The sequence below is a fragment of the Pongo pygmaeus genome, chromosome 10 (assembly GCF_028885625.2).
Source record: "Pongo pygmaeus isolate AG05252 chromosome 10, NHGRI_mPonPyg2-v2.0_pri, whole genome shotgun sequence".
NCBI lineage: Eukaryota > Metazoa > Chordata > Mammalia > Primates > Hominidae > Pongo > Pongo pygmaeus.
Window position 1 is genome coordinate 13516425 of NC_072383.2, and position 20105 is coordinate 13536529.

At 41.1% G+C, this 20105-nt stretch overlaps 1 protein-coding gene across 3 annotated transcripts in view; it reads left to right on the forward strand.

Moving 5' to 3' along the window:
- FAM234B (family with sequence similarity 234 member B) overlaps positions 1-20105 on the forward strand; it is a 132973-nt gene that overhangs the window by 60048 nt on the left and 52820 nt on the right. For all 3 annotated transcript variants that reach the window (XM_063672449.1, XM_063672450.1, XM_063672451.1), the window contains exon 12: positions 9295-9374. In XM_063672449.1, the coding sequence (XP_063528519.1) occupies positions 9295-9374 (80 nt within the window). The remainder of the gene's footprint in view (positions 1-9294; positions 9375-20105) is intronic.

Genomic DNA, 20105 nt, shown 5'->3' on the forward strand with positions numbered 1-20105 from the left:
TTAGTGTTTGGAGACTGTTAATATGGAGGCATAACTCTCGGAGACTGGAAGAGGGCCTCACCCAGGATTCCAGCTGACAGTCTGGATGGGGCCCTCTGCCCTGTGAAGCCTGTCACACTCAGTCCTCCTCTGAGCTTTTGCCAGGGTTCCCCTCACTGGGATCCCTTCCTCCTCCTTGCTGCCCTGCCTAAATCTTACACAACCTCAGGGCACATGATTCCAGTCTCACTATCTTGTGGCTCTAGCCCTCCTTACTCCCCATTTCCTCTGTGCTCATACAAAGCATGCCTGCTTTGCTTTTGGTGTGTTAGTCTGTTTCTCTTGTGAAATTCTAAGCTGCTTGAGGACAGAATCTGCTTTTTTACTTCTATCGTGCTTAATAAAGTGCCATGGGCATAGTAGCTGCTCAAGAAATATTTATTATTTTATTTAATGACCTAAACTACCTAAGGAAGTATCTAAGAGAGAACATCGGATCTCGAAGTGCCAATAACTTGACCAATGGAACAACATGCCTAATTTTTGGCACATCTTAATTGAACAACATGCCTTATTTTTGGCACATCTTAACTTGATCAAGATGTCCATTATAAGTTAATTTATAAATTTAATACGAATAACCATGAGTATTTTTAAAGACCAACACAAGTTGATATTAAAGTTTATACGGGAAAAAAATACACAAGACTAGCTAGGAAAACCCTGAAAAGGAAGAGCTCTGAGGTGGTGCTAGCCCTAATTGATATAAAGCATACTACAAAGCCTCTATGATTAAAAAAACATGGCACATGTATACGTATGTAACAAACCCGCACGTTGTGCACATGTACCCTAGAACTTAAAGTATATATACAAAAAAAAAAAACCCAAAAAACAATGTGGTACTGGCACATGACTAGACGAACAGGCCAATGGAAGAGAACAGAAAGTCTAGAGATAAACACAGCTATGTATAGACTTCCAGTATAGGACAAGGGTGATATCTGTAATCACTGGGGCACAGATGATCTTTTTAAGAAATGTTGTTGGGATAAACTAGATAGCCATTTAGAAAAATATAAATTGTATTTATTTAAAAATCATATACAAGAATAAACTCTAGATGGACTAGAGATCTGAATTTTAAAAATGAAATTATGGCCGGATGCATAATCCCAGCATGTCAGGAGGCCGAGGCAGGAGGATAACTTGAGCCCAGGAGTTCAAGACCAGCCTGGGCAACACAGTGAAACCTTATTGCTACGAAAAGTACAAAAATTAGCTGGGCGAGGTTGTGAGTGCTTGTAGTCCCAGCTACTTGGGAGACTGAGGTGGGAGGATTGCTTGAGCCCGGGAAGTTGAGGCTGCAGTGAGCCATGATCTGCCACTGAACTCCAGCCTGGGCGATGCTGGGTGACAGAGCAAGACTGCCTCAAAAAAAAAAAAAAAAAAAAAAAAAAAAAAAAGAGAGAGAGACATATGAATGACCCTAAATATATGAAAAAATGTTCAACTTCACATATAGTAAACATAATGCAATTTAAAACTAGAATGAAATATCACTTCTCATCTATCAGACTGACAAAATTATAAAGTCTGACAGTGCAATCTGTTGGTGATGCTGTGGGGAACAGACGCTCTCACTCATTGCTGGTGGGAATCCCAAATGGTGTACCCCTTTGGTGAATTTGGCAATATCTAACACAACTGCATGTGCATCCCGTCACCCAGAAATCCTACTTCTAGAAATTTACCCTGAAGATACACCTCCAACAATAGGCATGAAGCTATTCATTACAACATATTTGTAATTGTAAAATCTGGAAACTACCTAAATAGGAGATTGGTGGAATTAAATATGGTTCATACACACAATGAGGTACTATGCAGCTATAAAAAACAAAGCAAACAAATTTACCCTGAAGATACACCTCCAACAATAGGCATGAAGCTATTCATTACAACATATTTGTAATTGTAAAATCTGGAAACTACCTAAATAGGAGATTGGTGGAATTAAATATGGTTCATACACACAATGAGGTAGTATGCAGCTATAAAAAACAAAGCAAACAAGGGAGATTTCTATGAACTGATATGGAATGCTAAGTATATAAGAGGATATATAGTATACTATCTTTTGTGTAAAAAAGAAAAGAGGGGAAACAAAATGTACATCTATCTGCTTATTGTTACCAAACGAAATTCAGGAACGATAAACCAGAAAACAATAAAGTTGGTTATTTATTGAAGGTGGGGAATGGAAATGTTTCTGGAAGGAGTGACACTTCTCTGAGAAGTTTTTATGATATAGTTTTGACTTTTGGGAGCATGTTAATGTTCCACATGTTTGAAAATAAAATTATAACAAGTTGAGAAGGAAAAGAAAAGCCTGAAACCAAAAGCAAATGGAAACAAGTGACCTCAGTTGTATTTCAGATAAATACTATAACCACACAGAAAGGGAAAAAACAAAACAAAGAACAAATCCAAGGAACTCTTGAATACAGTGCTTGACTATCTACCGGTCAGTCTTGGGTAAAGTTGAGTAGGGGAGAATTGCAAACAACTCCTGAACTCTTTTTACTTATTTATAACTGTAAAAAATTTATTTTATTTTAGATTCAGTGGGTACATGTGCAGGCTTGTTACATGAGTATATTGTGTGATGCTGAGGTTTGGGCTGCTAATGATTTCATCACTCAAGTAGTGAACATAAGTGAACATGGCATCCGATAGATAGTTTTTCAATACCTGCTGCCATCTCTTCCTATCCCCCTTTAGAATTCCCAGTGTTTATTGTTCCCATTTTTGTGTCCATGTGTACCCAATGTTTAGCTCCCACTTATAAATATGCTGTATTTAGTTTTCTGTTTCTGCATTAACTTGCTTAGAATAATGGCCTCCACCCGCATCCATGTTGCTGCAAAGGACATGATTTCCTTCTTATTTATGGCTGTGTATTAATAGTATTCCAGGGTGTATATGTACCACATTTTAAGAATCTAACCCACCATTGATGGACAGCTGGGTTGATTCTATATGTTTGCTATTGTGAATAGTGCTGTGATAAACACACAAGTACGGGCTGAGTGAGATGGCTCACATCTGTAATCCTAGCACTTTGGGAGGCTGAGGCAGGAGGATTGCTTGAAGCCAAGAGTTCGAAACCAGCCTGGGCAGAAAAGTGAGACCTTCTCTCTGAAAAAAATAAACAAACCCCTCAAGTCAGCTGGGTGTAGTGGCCCATGCCTGTAATCCCAGCTATTTGAGAAACTGAGGGAGGATGGCTTGAGCCCAAGAGTTTGAGGCTGCAGTGAGCTATGATCATGCCACTACATTCCAGCCTGGGTATCAGAGCAAGACTCTCTTAAAAAAAAACAAAACAAAACCCCAAAAAACATACAAGTGCAGGTGTCTTTTTGATAGAATGATTTATTTTCCTTTGAGTGTATACCCAGTAATGAGATTGCTGGGTTGAATAGTATTTCTAATTTTAGTTCTTTGAGAAATTTCCAAACTGCTTTCCACAGGGGCTGAACTAATTTGCATTCCCAGCAACAGTGTATAGGCATTCTCTTTTCTCTACAACCTTGCCAGCATCTGTTATTGTTTGATTTTTTAGTAATAGCCATTCTGATTGGTGTGAGATGGTATCTTATTGTGATTTTGATTTGCATCTCTCTGATAATTAGTGATTTTGATAATTTTTTCATATGTTGGTTGGTGACTTGTATGTCTTCTTTTGAGAAGTGTCTGTTCATGCCTTTTGCCCACTTTTTAATGGGATTATTTGTTTTTTTTCTTGTTGATTTGTTTAAATTCCTTATAGATTCTGGATATTAGGTGTTTGTCAGATGCATAGTTTGTAAATATTTTCTCCCATTATGTAGGTTGTCTGTTTACTCTGTTGATAGTTGCTTTTGCTGTGCAGAAGCTCTTTAGTTTAGTTAGGTCCCAATTGTCAATTTTTGTTTCTGTGGCATTTGATTTTGAGGACTTAGCCATAAATTCTTTGCCTAGACCAATGTCTAGAAGAGTACTTCCTAGGTTTTCTAGGATTTTTATAGCTCGAGGTCTTACATTTAAGTCTTTAATCCATCTTGAGTTAATTTTTGTATATGGTGAGAAATACGGGTCTGGTTTCATTCTTCTGCATATGGCTAGCCAGTTTCCCAGCACCACTTACTGAATAGGTTATTCTTTCCCCATTGTTTAATTTTGTTGACTTTGTTGAAGATCAGTTGGTTGTAGGTATGTACCTTGGTTTCAGGGGTCTCTATTCTGTTCCATTGCTATGTGTTCATGTTTTGTACCAGGTACCATGCTGTTTTGGTTACTATAGCCTTGTAGTATAGTTTGAAGTTGGGAAATATGATGTCTCTGGCTTTATTCTTTTTGCTTAGGATTGCCTAGGCTATTTGGGCCCTTTTTAATTCCATGTGAAGTTTGAAACAGTTTTTTTCTAATTCTGAAAAAATTAATGTTGTAGTTTGATAGGGAATTGAATCTGTAGTCTGCTTTAGGCAGTATGGTGATTTTAATGATATTGATTCTTCCAATCCATGAGCACTGCATGCTTTCTCATTTGTTTATTTTGTCTATAATTTATTTTAGCAGTGTTCTATAATTCTCCTTGTAGAGATCTTTCACCTCCTTGGTTGGATGTTTTCCTAGGTTTGCGTGTGTGTGTGTGTGTGTGTGTGTGTGTGTGCATGGCTATTGTAAATGGGATCATGTTTTTGATTTCTTGATTTGGTTCTCAACTTGAATGTTATCAGTGTATAGAAATGTTACTGATTTTTGTGCGTTGATTTTTTTTTTTATTTTGAGATGGAGTCTCGCTCTGTCGCCCAGGCTGGAGTGCAGTGGCATGATCTCGGCTCACTGCAACCTCTGCCTCCTGGGTTCAAGCTATTCTCCTGCCTCAGCCTCCTGCATGTAGCTGGGATTACAAGCATGCACCACCATGCCAGGCTCATTTTTGTATTTTTAGTAGATATGGGGTTTCACCATGTTGGCGAGGCTGGTCTTGAACTCCTGACCTCAAGTGATTTGCCCACCTGAGCCTCCCAAAGTGTTGGGATTACAGGCATGAGTCACCAAGCCCAGCCTGTGCATTGATTTTATATCCTAAGATTTTGCAGAAGTTTACCAAGCCTAGGAGTTTTTTGGTGGAATCTTTAAGGTTTTCTGGGTATAGTTTCATATTATCAGCAAAGAGATAGTTTGACAACTTCTTTTCCTAGTTGGATGCCTTTTATTTCTTTCTCTTGCCTGATTGCTCTGACTGGGACTTCGAGTAATGTGTTGAATATGAGTGGTGAGAGTGGATATTCTTGTCTTGTTCCCATTCTTAGGGGTTTCCCATTCAGTATTATGTTGGCTGTGGGTTTGTTTTAAGTGGCTGTTATTATTTTGAGGTATGTTCCTTTGATGCCTAGTTTGTTGAAGGTTTTTATCATGAAGGGATGCTGGATTTTATCAAATGCTTTTTCTGAATCTATCGAGATGATCATATCATATGTTTTTTGTTTTTAAGTATGTTTATGTGGTGTATCACATTTATTGATTTGCGTATGTTGAGCCATCCTTGCATCCCAGGAATAAAACCCACTTGATTGTGATGAATTAACTTTTTGAGGTACTGCTGGATTCAGTTTACTAGTATTTTTTCAAGGATTTTTATATCCATGTTAATCAGGGATATTGGTCTATAGTTTTCTTTTTTTGTTGTGTCTTTGTCAGATTTGGGTATCAGGATGATACTGGTTTTGTAGAATGAGCTAGTGGGGAGTCCCCACTCCTTGATATTTTGGAATAGTCTCAGTAGGATTGGTACCAGCTCTTCTTTGTATGTCTGGTAGAATTTGGGTGTGAATCCATCTGGTTCAGGGCTTTTTGTGGTTGTCAGTTTTTTTGTTATTGATTCTATTTAATTACTCATTCTTGGTCTGCTGAACTATTTTTAGTGTATATATCTTATTCATCTTGGGGTAGATTGTGAAACAATTGTGGAACTATTTTTGGATGTATTGTGGGATTGGGCACATGAATAAATGCCGTTGAGAGCCAGAGTTCTCATTATGGGAAAGGAACATCAACATATGGAATGGAGGAAGGCAAGAAGGAACCTATGGGTTCGATTGGAATTAGGGGCATCAGTATGAAGTCATGATTTCTTATATTTATATATGAAATACACACATATACATACATGCATGTACACATAAACATGTATGCATGTATATTTGTCTATGTATATATGTGTATTGTATTTGCATATGTATGTGTAAATAAATGAGTATTTTTTTTCTAGTTTTATTTACTAAAAGGGCTTAGAAAGAAAGAGTCCCCAGTAGCAATGAAAAACTAGCACTCAAATCTTGGTCTGTCATACTAAGAGGAACCAGAGCTCCTCAAATAAATGTCCAATTCCAGAGCCTGGATAGGGCAGGTAGAAGATGAACCTGGAACATCTTGATATGCCAAAAAGTAAAGAAATGCCTATGAAAAAATGATGGGGACATTTGACAGGGACACACCAGCCCCCTGAAGGGATTCCTACTGGCTAAATCTGGTACAATTTAAGCACCAAAATAATTGAACACAGTATTGAATTATAAGCCACTGGAAAAAAGCAGGACTTCCTGAGTCCATATGGATGATAAATAGATAGGCAGATAAATATATACATAAATGAATGAGAGGAGAAGACTCTTGCTTACTGTACAAAGCAAGGAGCTGACTGGTGAATATGGAGGGTGTGCTGAAGTTGGAAGATCATAATTTTGCAACTATTCTATTAAATATGAATTTAGACATGATCATCAGTGGATGCTAAATACAGAGGAACGTTTTAATGAGGAACGGGCCAGTTGCATGGTCTTAAACTGTCTCCCCACAGATTGCTTATTAGTTGTAAGTAGCCCTACAATAGGGAACTCAGATAACACTTTACACAGTCAAGAAATCGAATAACAGCTTGACCAGGTAATTAAAATTGACTTTACCTTGAGGAGGCAGATGGCCATTGTGTGTCTCCTGAGAAGGGCACAATGTACTTATGTAGTATTCAGGCAGTGACTGTATAACCTGAGTCTAAATGCAAGAAATCATCATACAAATTCAAAATGAGTAAATACTCCATTTTTAAAAGTTAGATTTGTATTCTTCAAAAATGTCAACGTCAAGACAATATTAAAAGCATCTAGGGACCCCCTATACAGTTCTCAACTATTTTCTAGGGGTAGATGTGAATACATCTGGAACATCTGACATTAGATCCTTTTGGGACTATAGGCTCAGGTCCCACTGTGGCTTCCAGGTGTTTGTTGCTGTTGATTTCTTGTTTACTCTCTTATTTTTCATATAGGGAAGTGGAACGCTATTTTTTCTAGTTCCACCTGGTTCATTCCTGGGGGCAGAGAATATATCTTACTCATCTCTGACATTCCCACAATGCCCGAAACACAGGTGCATGCTCAGTTAACATTTGCTGACCTGAAATGGATTGAATGAATCCAGATTGTTCTAGTATCAGAATTTTTGTCTGGAGGTCTGGGGGAAAAACCCCTTCAAAATCAAGGAGTGTAGTCTAATCAGCAGTATTTCCAAGATCTCCTTTTTTTGGATCTCGTGAAAGTGGTATAAGCAAAGCTGTATAAAGAGTTTAGCAGAAAAAGTGGTTGTGGTAGGCTGAAAATACTCCCTGCAACCCCCTGACCCAAAAGATATCCATATCCTGGGACTGTTATCTTATTTGCCAAAAAAGGACTTTGCAGATGTGATTAAGTTAAGGATTTTGAGATGGAGATTATCCTGGATCATCAGGGTGGGCCCTAAATATGATCACATCTATCCTTATGAGAGGGAGGCAGAGGGAGATTTGACACATACGGAAGAGGAGCAGGCAACACGACTGTGGAGGCAGAGGATGCAGCCACAAGCCAAGGAATGCTGGCAGCCACCCGACGTCAGAAGAGGCAAGGAAGGATTTGCTCCTGAGCCTCCAGAGAAAGTGCAGTCCTGCGGATACCTTGATTTTGGCCCAAGGAAACAGATTTTAGACTCTTGGCCTCCAGAATTTTGAGAGAATAAATTTCTGTTGTTTTGAGCCACGAAGTTAGTGGTAATTTATTACAGCAGACTTAGAAAAGTAATACAGTGGTAAAATGGAAATTACTTCAATTCTATTTCTACTAGTAACTCATACACATACTTTCAGGAAGGCATGTTTTCTCTGAGCCTTATTGTTTTAATTTATGACATAGAAAAATTGAACACATAAAGATATAGTGCATAAAGGAGCACAAGTATGAAAAACACAACTTCTTCATGCAAACCTCTCCTCCCTCTAATAGATAAAGGCAAGTGGTTCCCATCCTTACCTTCTTTCCTTGATCCATTCCAGTATTATGGACCACAACATGATCCAAAGTGACCATAGGAATAATTCTACCTCTTGCCTTTTCTTTGTTAAAGCATTGTTAGTCTGAGAAAGGATCCAACTCAGACTTAAAAAAAAAAATCCCATTGCATATTCTGATTAGTCATACTCTCCTTGATGAAATTGAACAGACTTAAACTCCCCATCCGTAATAATAATAATATAATGTTGATTGGCTAATATTTATGGACTACTTAAAATGTACCAGGTACTATGCTATAAACTTTTTTGCTTATTGTCTCATTTAATCTCCATAATGCAATAATGTAGGTCCTATTAATATTGTTTTACTGAAGAGGAACTCGAGGATGTGGCTTCATTGATGGTGACATATGGCTTTCTGATCAATTACAGCAGGACCACAGTTTTTATGGGGATTCGTGTGAGTGGGAGTACTATGGCCGAGATACACATTTAGTCCAACTTGCTATGGTGATTAGCAAATATGGCAGAATTTCAGAGAGGGCGACTCTCCATGGAGGCAAACCGAGAGTGGGCAGGATGTATGGAGGGAATTTCCAATGGAGTTTGGACTCTGCTGAGTCATCAGGGACCCAGACATAACTGCTATTTTAAATTGGATATTGCTCAGGGGAGTCTGCTCGATTATCCAACCACCTCTGGCATCATGCAGCTTTGAGAAGCGGCCAGGGCAAGACTTTTCTCAAATGTAGGTCATTTCCAGCATGGCTTTGAAGATTCCAAACCATCTGCATTCTCTATTGAGGAAAAGGTAGAGTTTTTAACATTTGGATGTGATACTATCCATGAAGCAAAGAACAATTAAAAAGTGCACAAATTTCACTCCTGTTTATATTTCAGTCTCAAGGCTAGTTATGACACTCTTGCTTTTCCTCTAAATGCAGGTAGTTGCTGTTACCTTAGAAAGATGATGGGATGGACTGTAAGTAGAACTGAGTTGCAGAGTTTGTGGCAGAACTCTTGGGTAAGTCGTGGAACCTTTGGGTGTTGCCCCTTTAAAAAGTGAATTGATACAACCTTCCCTACTTACTGCATAAAGACATCATAAGGTTAAAATAAGGAAATATAAACTTCTTAAGAGCTTTGGATTTAGACTGATCTTGGTTTAAATTCTGCCTTTTCCACTTCCATGCTATATGACTTTGGGGAAATTTATTCAAAATCTCTATTTTGAATACATTTAGTCTTCAGTTTCTATATGCAAAGAGTGGCGATAATAAAAGCTACTTCATAGAGTCTTAGAAGGGATTTAATGAGATAACAATTATAAAGCATTCACATGTGCACAGAGTAAACATTTAATTAATGGAAACTATTATTAGTAATGTTCACAGTTAATATGTTTATATAAAAGGAATTAAAAGGTGAAAAAGAATTATACAGTATATTAGTTGCAGTAGTAGTAGAACATACAAGGCTTATGAAATTAAAGCATGCCTCTGAATCTGTGCAAGCATGTTTGATTTACTAATGACAGTAAGCAAGGTGAATATGCTTGTTTCATGGATTGGCTTCAGACATAGGAGTATGACCAAACTCTAATGAGTTTTCCTTGGTTGAGGCATAGCACACCTATGTTTAGACTTCATGTACTGGAATTTGGTGAAGCATTTTATGTCCTGTTAACTTGATATGCAGCTTCTTCTATTTCCTCTTGAGACTGTAAATTCCTTGAGCATAATGACAGCATTTCCTCTGTGGCCATAAAGCCCTGAAGGGCTTGGTGAGGACTGTGTGGGTGTTCAATATATTAAATACTAATTGGTGCCAGAGGAAAGCTGAGATTATTATTAACTTTTCCACCCAATGTGATTCTGGGGAGCTGAGTGTGGTGCACACAGGGAGCGGGCTCTAGAAAGCCTAATGATTTGCCGGGAATTCGGGGCCGCTTACAAAGGAATGCTTGAGCGGTTCTCTCCCCAGGGCTTCCATCGACAGTGGTGTGAATGAAAGTACATTCTATAAAGCAAAGAGGATTGGTTCTGCCTCCTTTAGTTCTCTTTTGAAGTGCTGCCTTTCATTAATTTAGACACTGAAGTCCATGCCTCACCACTCCCTAGCCGTGGGAGCGTGAGTATGTCATTAGGTCACTTTGAGCTTCAGTTTTTTTATTTTTAAAACAGGAGTGATAATATCAATTCCATTTACTTCACGGGGTTGTCATCAGCATCCGATGAGATAGTATACAGACAAGCTATGCACACTGTCAGGCATGATGCACATGGAAGATACTATTATGATGTCATCAGCTAGGGCCTTGGTCTTTATTGGTGGCTTCCTTCCTCAGAGATGACAATCAGGTGCGTTCAAAGCTTTACATGCTTCCTTGGCTTCTAGGAGGGATGGCTGTACAGAGCACTCTGGGGGCTGAGCCCCTTGGTGGCCCAGTTCTCCAGTGCACGGTCTGTGCTTCGATTGCCCCCAAACAGCACAGATGCAAACCTGTCTGTCCTTCAGAAGTAAAGGAGATATGCATGAATATGTTCCCCAATTCCAACACTCGTGTGTTCACACGGACTAGCCACTGTTTCACACAGGGCCCCTGGGAGCACTGGCCGGCATTTAGGAAATGGCTGGCTGTGAGTGGGGTGCTTTTGAGGACCCCAGAGCAGAATTTCCCCGTGGGAAGGTAACCAGCCCCTAGTGGTTCAGGGTTCCTGGTGTTTTCTGGGTCTTCTGCTAGTATTTCTACCCTGACACATCCCTTGTCTACTCCACATTTTGCCAGATTTCTCCTTTGAGTGTCTCTACTTTAACTTATGGTATGGGGTGAAAGAACGATAAGCCACTGGTACACCTGGCCCATGGAGCTTTAAGCCTGACTTGCCTAGTGACAAAGTCAGTTGCTGATGCCAGATAGGTCTCCTATCCATGCCTCCTCAGGTACCTTGGGAAGGAGACACCATCAGCTGTCAACATTACACCCACCACCTCATTTTTCTGGGAGATTTCCGAAAGACAACGGGCATCTGAGTTTGCTTTTGCCCCTCCTGTTGGTAACTATAAGACACAGAGAAAGACAGAGGTGGCTGGTCCCCTGGAAAAGTCTAGGGGCTTCCTTGCTTACATTTCTCATCATGTGTGTTCCTATTAATATTTACAAACTCTTCAAGCAGCTCATGAACAAATTCCCTTCTTGCCACTTTGTCCATTTCATTGCTTTACCTGGAGGAAGGTGTTTCCAGGGCAGTCACAAATTCCTTTAAGCTTAAATCACAGCATCACTGAACTTCAGTGTAAGTAGGGGCCTTGGAAATATCTATCCTACAGATTTCATGTGAGCACATGTGAACCCTGAAGCTCAAAGAGGCGAGATGATTTAAAGTCCTTCAGCTGAGCAGGGCAAGAGAGACTCCCACTCTGCACTGGACTGAAGTTCCTCTTTGCAATAATCAAAGAATCATAAACTAGAAAGAAACTTGAAAGATCCTTGCTCTACTCCTTTAATTGAGGCAGCATTACTTCATCTTAGATGATTTCTTTTACTGAGATCCCTTCTAAGCCTCTCTCTCTCTTTTTGCTTGCCTTTTCTCTTAATTCCTCCCTCCCTATAAACTGTAACTAAAAAATTACTATTTTAGCTGCGAGGTATGTGATGCATGCAAAAAATAAATTAGCAAAACAGAACAGTGCTGTAATCTGAAAGGACAACTGTGTCCTGGACACTGTTTCCTACCTGGCCCACAGGGACACCAGCCTGGGCCCTTCTCACGCCCCACCTGCTGTTGCTGCCCATTTGTTTTGAACTTAGATGCTTCATCAGGTCCCCCACGCCTCAAAGAACACCCTGTTCAGAAAGCTCTGTCACTCCTCCACCCTGCCTGCCCCAGCCGCGGAATTCCAAGCCAAACAGCGCTTTCCTGCCTTTTCCATTCCGTACAACATTCCTGGGCTTGTTTCCGCTGCTGGCATGCAGCTCATAGGTAGAGGAAAATGGAGCAAACCTTTGAAGGAATATGTTCAATCATCACAATGGAAATGATGGAAAGTAGATAAAAAGTATAAGCCATGTAGTTACAAATCCTTAAAAAGATTGCTATCTCAAAACATCTCGTATATGCAAATTTAATAATTGCAAGCTTGGAAGTGTTGTGGAGCCAACACAAGCTATTTGGGAGCTGAGGGGCTGTGGACTGTCTTTCTGGTGACCAGTAATTGAGACCCAAACCAGGACTCTTTTGAGAGTGAAAAGATGTGTTACTGACGAGGATGCCAGTGGGCTTCTAGCTGGTACTTAAATACTTTACTGAGATCAGGAACTTCATTTGTCTTTGAATATCTCTGAGCATTTGCTGAAATTAGCATCTTTGCCTTTGTGTGACTTCTTCCCCTTGGAATCACCAGGAAGGGAAAGCCTCATCCCTCTTCCCAAGAGGACAGTTGAGCTATTTGGGAACAGCTCTCCCGTCTCCTGAGTCTTTTCTTCTTCAGGCTAAACATCTCTAGGACCTTCAGCAGTCCCTTATTTGGGGTAGTTTTCTGGCCTTTCATTGGCCTGGTTGCTCCTCTGCATGAGCTGCCTATGGTCTGTGTTTTACAGAGTCTGGCCAGAGCTCAGTGCAGCTTCCTTCAGCCTCTAGTTCTCGTGTCTCTCAGACTGACCTGACATAGCCACTTCTTAGACTCAGGGAGCAGACGCTCAGCCCCCTCATTTCCTTGAGCTTCTTTTCACATACTTTCTTGGGCACAGCAGATGGGATTGGCGCTCATCAATGACAAGACCAGAATTAGGGGGAAGAACAAGGGCAGCAGTATGGGGGCTTTATTCACATCTGAGTTGCTCAAGGGCTTTACAAAATGAATATGATTCAATAGCTGTGTCTCTTTTGCTATGTCAAGAGCTTCATTTCCAGAATCAGGCTACTTGGATACAAATCCTGTCTTGTCCCACTTAAACAATGTTTAAATTTGAGCAAGTTACTTCATTCCTCTGTGCCTCAGTTTCCTCCTTTGGGAGATGTAAAATCGTACAGGATCAAATTAAAAGTACTGAGAACAGCATTTGGCAACATGGTTAATCTCAACCCATGCTATAAATATTATCGTTATTATTCTCCCTGCCCTCCTTTTCTCTTGGTGCTGTTGGTTACTCTTGGGGAGGTTTTCCAGAGCAGCAAAAACTGCACCTTGCATGAGTGCTTCAGGCTGAAAAGTCACCTTCTGCCCTCTAGATTGCAGGTGTCTCTGGGGGAGGAGAACAACACCTAAAGCCTGTCATTAATGCCTTTCAGGCTCCTGAGGCCTTTCATCCTGAAAGATTCCAAGGCCCTCGAATAAAAGAAGCAAAAACATTCATTAAAACATTAACAATTGCATGGCAGGTACAACAAGTCATCCCGATACAGCCCATTATGAAACATGCTCGTTATCTGGAGCATTCAAGCAGTTTTAAGAGGTTTTCCTTATTCCAAGTAATCTTTGAATTTCAGTGACCAGAAGAGTTGAACCCAGAATCTCCTTTCCATTCCTTCTTCCCCTCTCCCTTAGCAAACCAGAGACAAAGGCTTGGTCTGAAGGTCCCCTCCAGCTCTCTTTTCTCAGATGGGGCAAAGTGGAAAGCACAAGACAAAAGAGGGAGAGGTCAGTCATACTGGATCCCCACAAAATAACATCACCAACAGCAGAGAGAAATGGGCTTTTCATCTGAAGATCTCAGATCTATTTATACTCAACATATCTGATATCTGCTGTTAGGCATAGCCATGCTTAACTTCTGACTTGACCCAGGTTAGAGTTTCACTTCTTAGGTGTAAACAGCAGCAACAGTAATGTGTTGGCTTGTGAAAAGATCAGTCCATTGTTTCTGATTTTTAACCAACTCTGGAACATTCATCAATCGAGGATGTGCAAAAGATCTGCTCCAGTCTCAGTTCTGGGCTGCGTGGTTGGGCTGGCTGATTGCACTGTAGTGACCACATAGTGGGTCATTTGGAGGTTGGCACATGTACAGCTGTGAATGGTCCAAGGCTGACTCAGTCTAATTCACTAGCACTCAATTGCATTGCAAATCCCTCATTTTTGGTGAAAGGAAGTGATGGCAAAATTTTATTTCCTGATCACCCATGTGAACAGTCTCAATAGGATGTGCCATCTGCTAGAGATAACCTGAACCTATCAATCAGAAGGATTAGGGTTCATTGATCAGGGCAGATCTGTTCACCACACAGGCTTTTAAAGACATGCATTCCTGGGCTGGGTGTGGTGGCTCATGCCTGTAATCCCAGCACTTTGGGAGGCCGAGGTGGGTGGATCACTTGAGGCCAGGAGTTTGAGACCAGCCTGGCCAACATGGCAAAATGCTGTCTCTACTAAAAATAAAAAAATTAGCTGGGCATGGTGGTAAGCACCTGTAATCCCAGCTACTCAGGAGGCTAAGGTAGAAGAACTGCTTGAACCCGGAAGGCAGAGGTTACAGTGAGCCGAGATTGTGGCACTGTACTCCAGCCTGGGCAACCGAGTGAGACTTCATCTCAAAAAAAAACCAAAAACATACATATATATGTCTATATATCTATATGTCTCTCTCTATATATGTCTATATAATCATGTCTATATATATATATGTATGTACACACACACACAAACACACACACACACATACATATATATGATTCCCATTTCCAGTGGCAACAGATGCCACTGGATTTTCCTCTTGCCTGCTGCCCTTGTCATCTGCACCGATGGGTGTTCCTCTTGTCCTCTGCTCAAAGCATGGTTGGCAGGCATGGAGGTGGCACTCAATGAAACTGGCTGTTGCCTCTCACTGTCACCACTCTCTTGGGTTTGGTGGCACATTCTTATCCCGCATTTCTAGTTTCTTAAGGGAGATGGAAAGAGAGAAGCGAATTAACATTCAGTGGTTGCTTATAATGAATCAGACGCGTTACATACATGAGTTCAATTAATTTTGCAGGTTGTAATGTGACCTGAGAGCTGTGGTGGTTTTGAAAATCCAAGTTAAGGAACACAGTGGGTAATATACATATTAATATACACTTAGACCAGAACACAGGAGATAAGAGGGCAGGGAGATTCCCTGTAAGGCCTCCTCTATTCTTTCTGCTCACAGGGGATGAAAGTGCTGAAATGTCAGATTCTAGCATTGGTATACTTCCACATTTGGGTACTTTTTGGGGTTACAAATTCTTGTTTGCAGGTTCTTGAAGTGATAGATTTATTTACATTCTGGACTATCATACCATTGGCAGTGGCATTTTGGATCTGTGTTAGTGTCTCTGTAGAAACACTTTAGTATCTTTAGACTAACTCATTGGAAGAACATTCTCAGCTCTTAGTTAGCCACGTGTCTAAGGATCATAGCTGTTAGACCATGAGGCCATAACCAAGGCATCTTTCTCACCTTGCAGGACAAACATCTTGGAGGAGGAAATAAACTGCTTGTATTACCACCAATCTGTAAAAATGCAGGCAATGGCATAATAACCATTTGTAATGTCAGCTGATTTTGGTTCCTATTGCTTTAGTTTTGCTTTGCTCACAAGAATTATTTCTTGCTGATCATAATAGCTTAGACCTTAATTCCATTAACATGTTTTTGGAATAGATGACATGCTTGGTGGCTCAGGGATCCTAGGAACAGGGCAAAGATGTGGCTTCTGAGGTTTGACCCTGACTGTTTTCTGTAGGTGGGCAAATGGCCTGTTCCACATGATGAGTTGCTGGAAAGAACTAATATGAATTATTGCAGTTGACTTTGCATACATAAATACTTAAGTTGCACTTAATAATATACTCAATGCAAATATCCTGCAAACACATTTACTGCTAAACCAGCCTCAGATAAGTTCAATGGGCTTGCCATCCCACAGACAGTTTTTACCAGCCTGCCCTCTCTCCAGGATATAAAGCCTGTATCACAGGGACAGTAAAACTGAGTAAAAATGATTAACATTCTTTCCTATTGACTTTTATTAAGCTTCCCCTGGGAATAGGTTTGTAGAATGGTGATGTATGAGACTCAATCCATACACAAGTGTTTACTGGCATCTCGTGTGTTCCCACCATAAAGCTAAGCATAGATGCTTGATCCAGAAGAGGTGAAAGATATGATCCCTGCCTCCCTTGTGCATGAATAATCAAGTCAGAGAGCTAAAAATAACACTCAAGAAGCAAGCATAAAAATTCTTGACAATATGTATAAGTGATGTGACTAACCTCTGTCCTGGAGTATTTGAAAAGATCACCATGAAGACAAAGGGATGAGCAGGGCCTTGAAGAAGGTTTGGATTATTAATAATAATTGCTTATAATGGAGTACATTAGCATTTTCAGTGAGCTCTTTTTATAATCCCTCTGAGAAAGGTGACAGGAGGAGGGAAGACAATTTGTTGAGTAACTATGCAAAGTGGACCAGGTGACAACTGCTCAGGAAATAGGGTTCGTTCTAAGAACTTACAGAACCTAATTCTTGTTTTCTTTTTTCCTTCCTTCCTTCCTTCCTTCCCTCCCCCGCCTCCCTCCCTCCCTCCCTCCTTTCTTTCTTTCTTCCTTCCTTCCTTTCTTTCTTTCTTTCTTTCTTTCTTTCTTATTCTTTCATTTCTCTCTCTCTCTTTCTTTTTTTTTTTTTTTGAGACGGGGTCTCACTCCATTGCCCAGGCTGGAGTGCAGTGGTGTGATCTCAGCAGCCTCGACCTCCCAGGCTCAAGCGATCCTCCCACCTCAGCCTCCTGAGTAGCAGAGACTACAGGTGTGCACCCCTATGCCTGTAACTTTCTTACTTTATTATTGTAGAGATGGGGTTTTGCTATGTTGCCTAGGCTGGTCTGTAACTCCTGACCTCAAGCGATCCTCTTGCCTTGGCCTCCCAAAATGCTAGGATTATAGGTATGAGCCACCATGCCTGGCTTCCCAACTCTTTTATAATGGACAGTAAGTCTGCTTGACTTCTGTTCCAAAGGAAAATTCTACTCTGTCTTACAAGGCTGCTTACTATACAAACATCCTTGAAAAAGTAATCTGGAACAAAAGATAGTCAGTGCCTCTCTTACAAAACATGGAAAAATGTGAGAGATCCATGGAGAATTCTCTCCTAACAACTTGCTCAATGTTCCCAAGCTAGCAGCAAGCATCTGGACTAGGATTAGAAACCAAGCAGGCTGAGGAAAATTGAATGACCTCACTGACTCCCTGTCCAAGATCATCAGACTCCAATCTATCCCAATTTCTGGGACCACCTCTCTTCCTGTTTGGGCAATTTTGGCATTTAAGCAACACAGCCTTTATATTGCTAGCCTGGCTCGTGTGGGGTAGCCCCATGTCAGTGATTATGCTCCTTCTTTGTCCCTTGGGGCCATGCCCTGATCCTGGACTCCACTTTTGTGGTGTTTCTTTCCTAGTTGCGCAGGATGTAGTGCCTGCCTTGTCCTTGACCTAGTCCCACAATCCCAAGAATTCGGCTGCCATGTTCCAGGCCACTCTTGGCCAGCATGATGCCTGGATCTTTGTGTCTTCTATCCCAGATGTGCTGCTGTATGTGGGCCACTTGTCACACTGGCAGGAGCTCCTCCATGTTAACCTACCCACTGAGACCTTTGTCCTGTCACTTCCTCTGCTGACCTGAGACTGCTCCACAGGTTTTGTTGGATTTCAAGTATCTTCTTCTATAACATCTACTCCCATGTGCTTGTCTCACCCTGTACCATGTATTTTGTTGCTGGATCATTGTCTTGATGCACTCAGGCAGCAAGAAAAGAATACCATAGCCTGGGTGGCTTATAAACAGCAGAAATTTATTTCTCACAGTTCTGGAGGATGGGAAGTCCGAGATGAAGGAGCCAGAAGATTTTGTGTCTGGGGAGAGCTTACTTTCTGGTTCAAAGACAGCTGTCTTCTCACTGTGTCACCGTGTGGTGGAAGGGGTGAGGGAGCTCTCTGTGTTTTTGTTTTTGTTTTTTTTGTAAGGGCACTAATCCCATTCAAGACCTAATCACCTATTAAAGGCCCGACCTGCTATTGCCATCATATTGGGGGTTAGGATTTCAACATATACATTTTAGAGGGACACAAACATTCAGTTTCCAGCAGTCATTTGTCCAGTTGTTTACGTGGTTTCATTGCAATGAGGGGAGGGAGGTGGTGATGGGCACTTCAAGGGTGGACAGCATAAGCAAAGTGCTGCAGAGAAGTGAGTGTATTGGGCCAACTGGGAAGCCAGTCTGATCTGACCCGGGGTAAAGAATGGGAGAATAGAAACTTCCAATGCCAGGGTGAAGAATGCAAATGGAACTCAGTGACTGAATCATTGAACATCACAAGAGACTTCATGGTGGTGTGGACTGGTGGATAGAGTGTGGCTTGGGCATTGGGTAGAGATGGGTTTGAATCCTGGATCTGCTACCTATGAGGTGTGACCTTGGAACTTTTACTCTGTGTCTCAGAGTTTCTCATCTAGAAAACTGTGGTAATGATACCTACCCCATGGGGCTGTTATGAAGATTGTCCATAAAACAGATACATCTAGCATGGTGACTTCGAATTATAAATGCTCGATAAATGGTAGCTGTTATAGATTGATCCTGATGGAATGCTAGCCCTGGAAGGGACCTTATGGCATATTTAATCTAACCTGTTTATTTTAGACATGAGAAGAAATGAAGCTCAGAGCAGTCAGCTAAGTGACCTGTTTGTTCAACCTTGCCAGGGGTGACAGAAACTTACTCATTGAACACTGATTACTTATCAAGGGCTTGATCGTGTGCAGTCAGACATTTATTGGTTGCTGACTCACTGCCAGCAGACAGACAGCAGCATCCTCTGGAGACACAGGTGATGTATTTGGTTATGGCTTACCCTGTAGTGGGGGCACTGTCCTCTCTTAGCTATGGACTATCTGGATGTAAACCAGTGAAGTCCTCTGTGATGTAGCCAGCCTACCAGCCCTTCAGCCTCACCGCCTTCCTTCAGTTCCTCAAAACTGCTCTACTCTTTGCTGCCACTTAGGGCCACTTCACTGAGCCAATTCCCAGTCATTTTTTTAGGTCTCAGCGTAAGTGCTGTTTTTCCAGAAAAGCCTTCCCAAATGCCAGCAGTGAGGTGAGGTTGCCTGTCATCTGCCCCCTTAATGCCTGGGGCTCCTCATTCACTGTGCTTCTCCTGACATCATCAATACCCACCTTTTCCACTAGGGAATCTCTGTAAGAGTGGAAGTTGGTTGGTGTTGTTCACTGGGACACCCCCAGGGCCTGGCAGAGAGTAGATGCTTAGTGAATGTTGGTTAAATGACTGATTAAGGTTTGCTAACTGCAAACCTTAATTCGTTGTTCCAGAATTTTGGAGTTGCTGCTTGGGATGTAAAAAATACACTAAAAATGGAGTAGTTCTTAGAGTATTTGTTCCCAAGAAAGGCAATGAGGAAGGTTATACTGATAAGTACATATTTATGTAATATGTATTCTACCTACTGGCACAGAAACAGGCATTGCATTGCCCTTCTGCTTCTCAGTTTATCTTGCAGTGACACTTCATCATGGACCACTTGGTCCAAGGACTGGTATTTGGAAACTGCTCTCCTAAAAGTCACAACCATTAATTAGCTGTAGCAATTGCCATTGCTCTACATTGCTAAGGAAAGCAAATTTCTGAGTCCCAAAGGTTTCCATGACAAATTTACCAAATATACATCCTTCTTTTTTATCTTCGTGGCTCAATTTTTACCCTAGTTCTACTTTTTATTTTT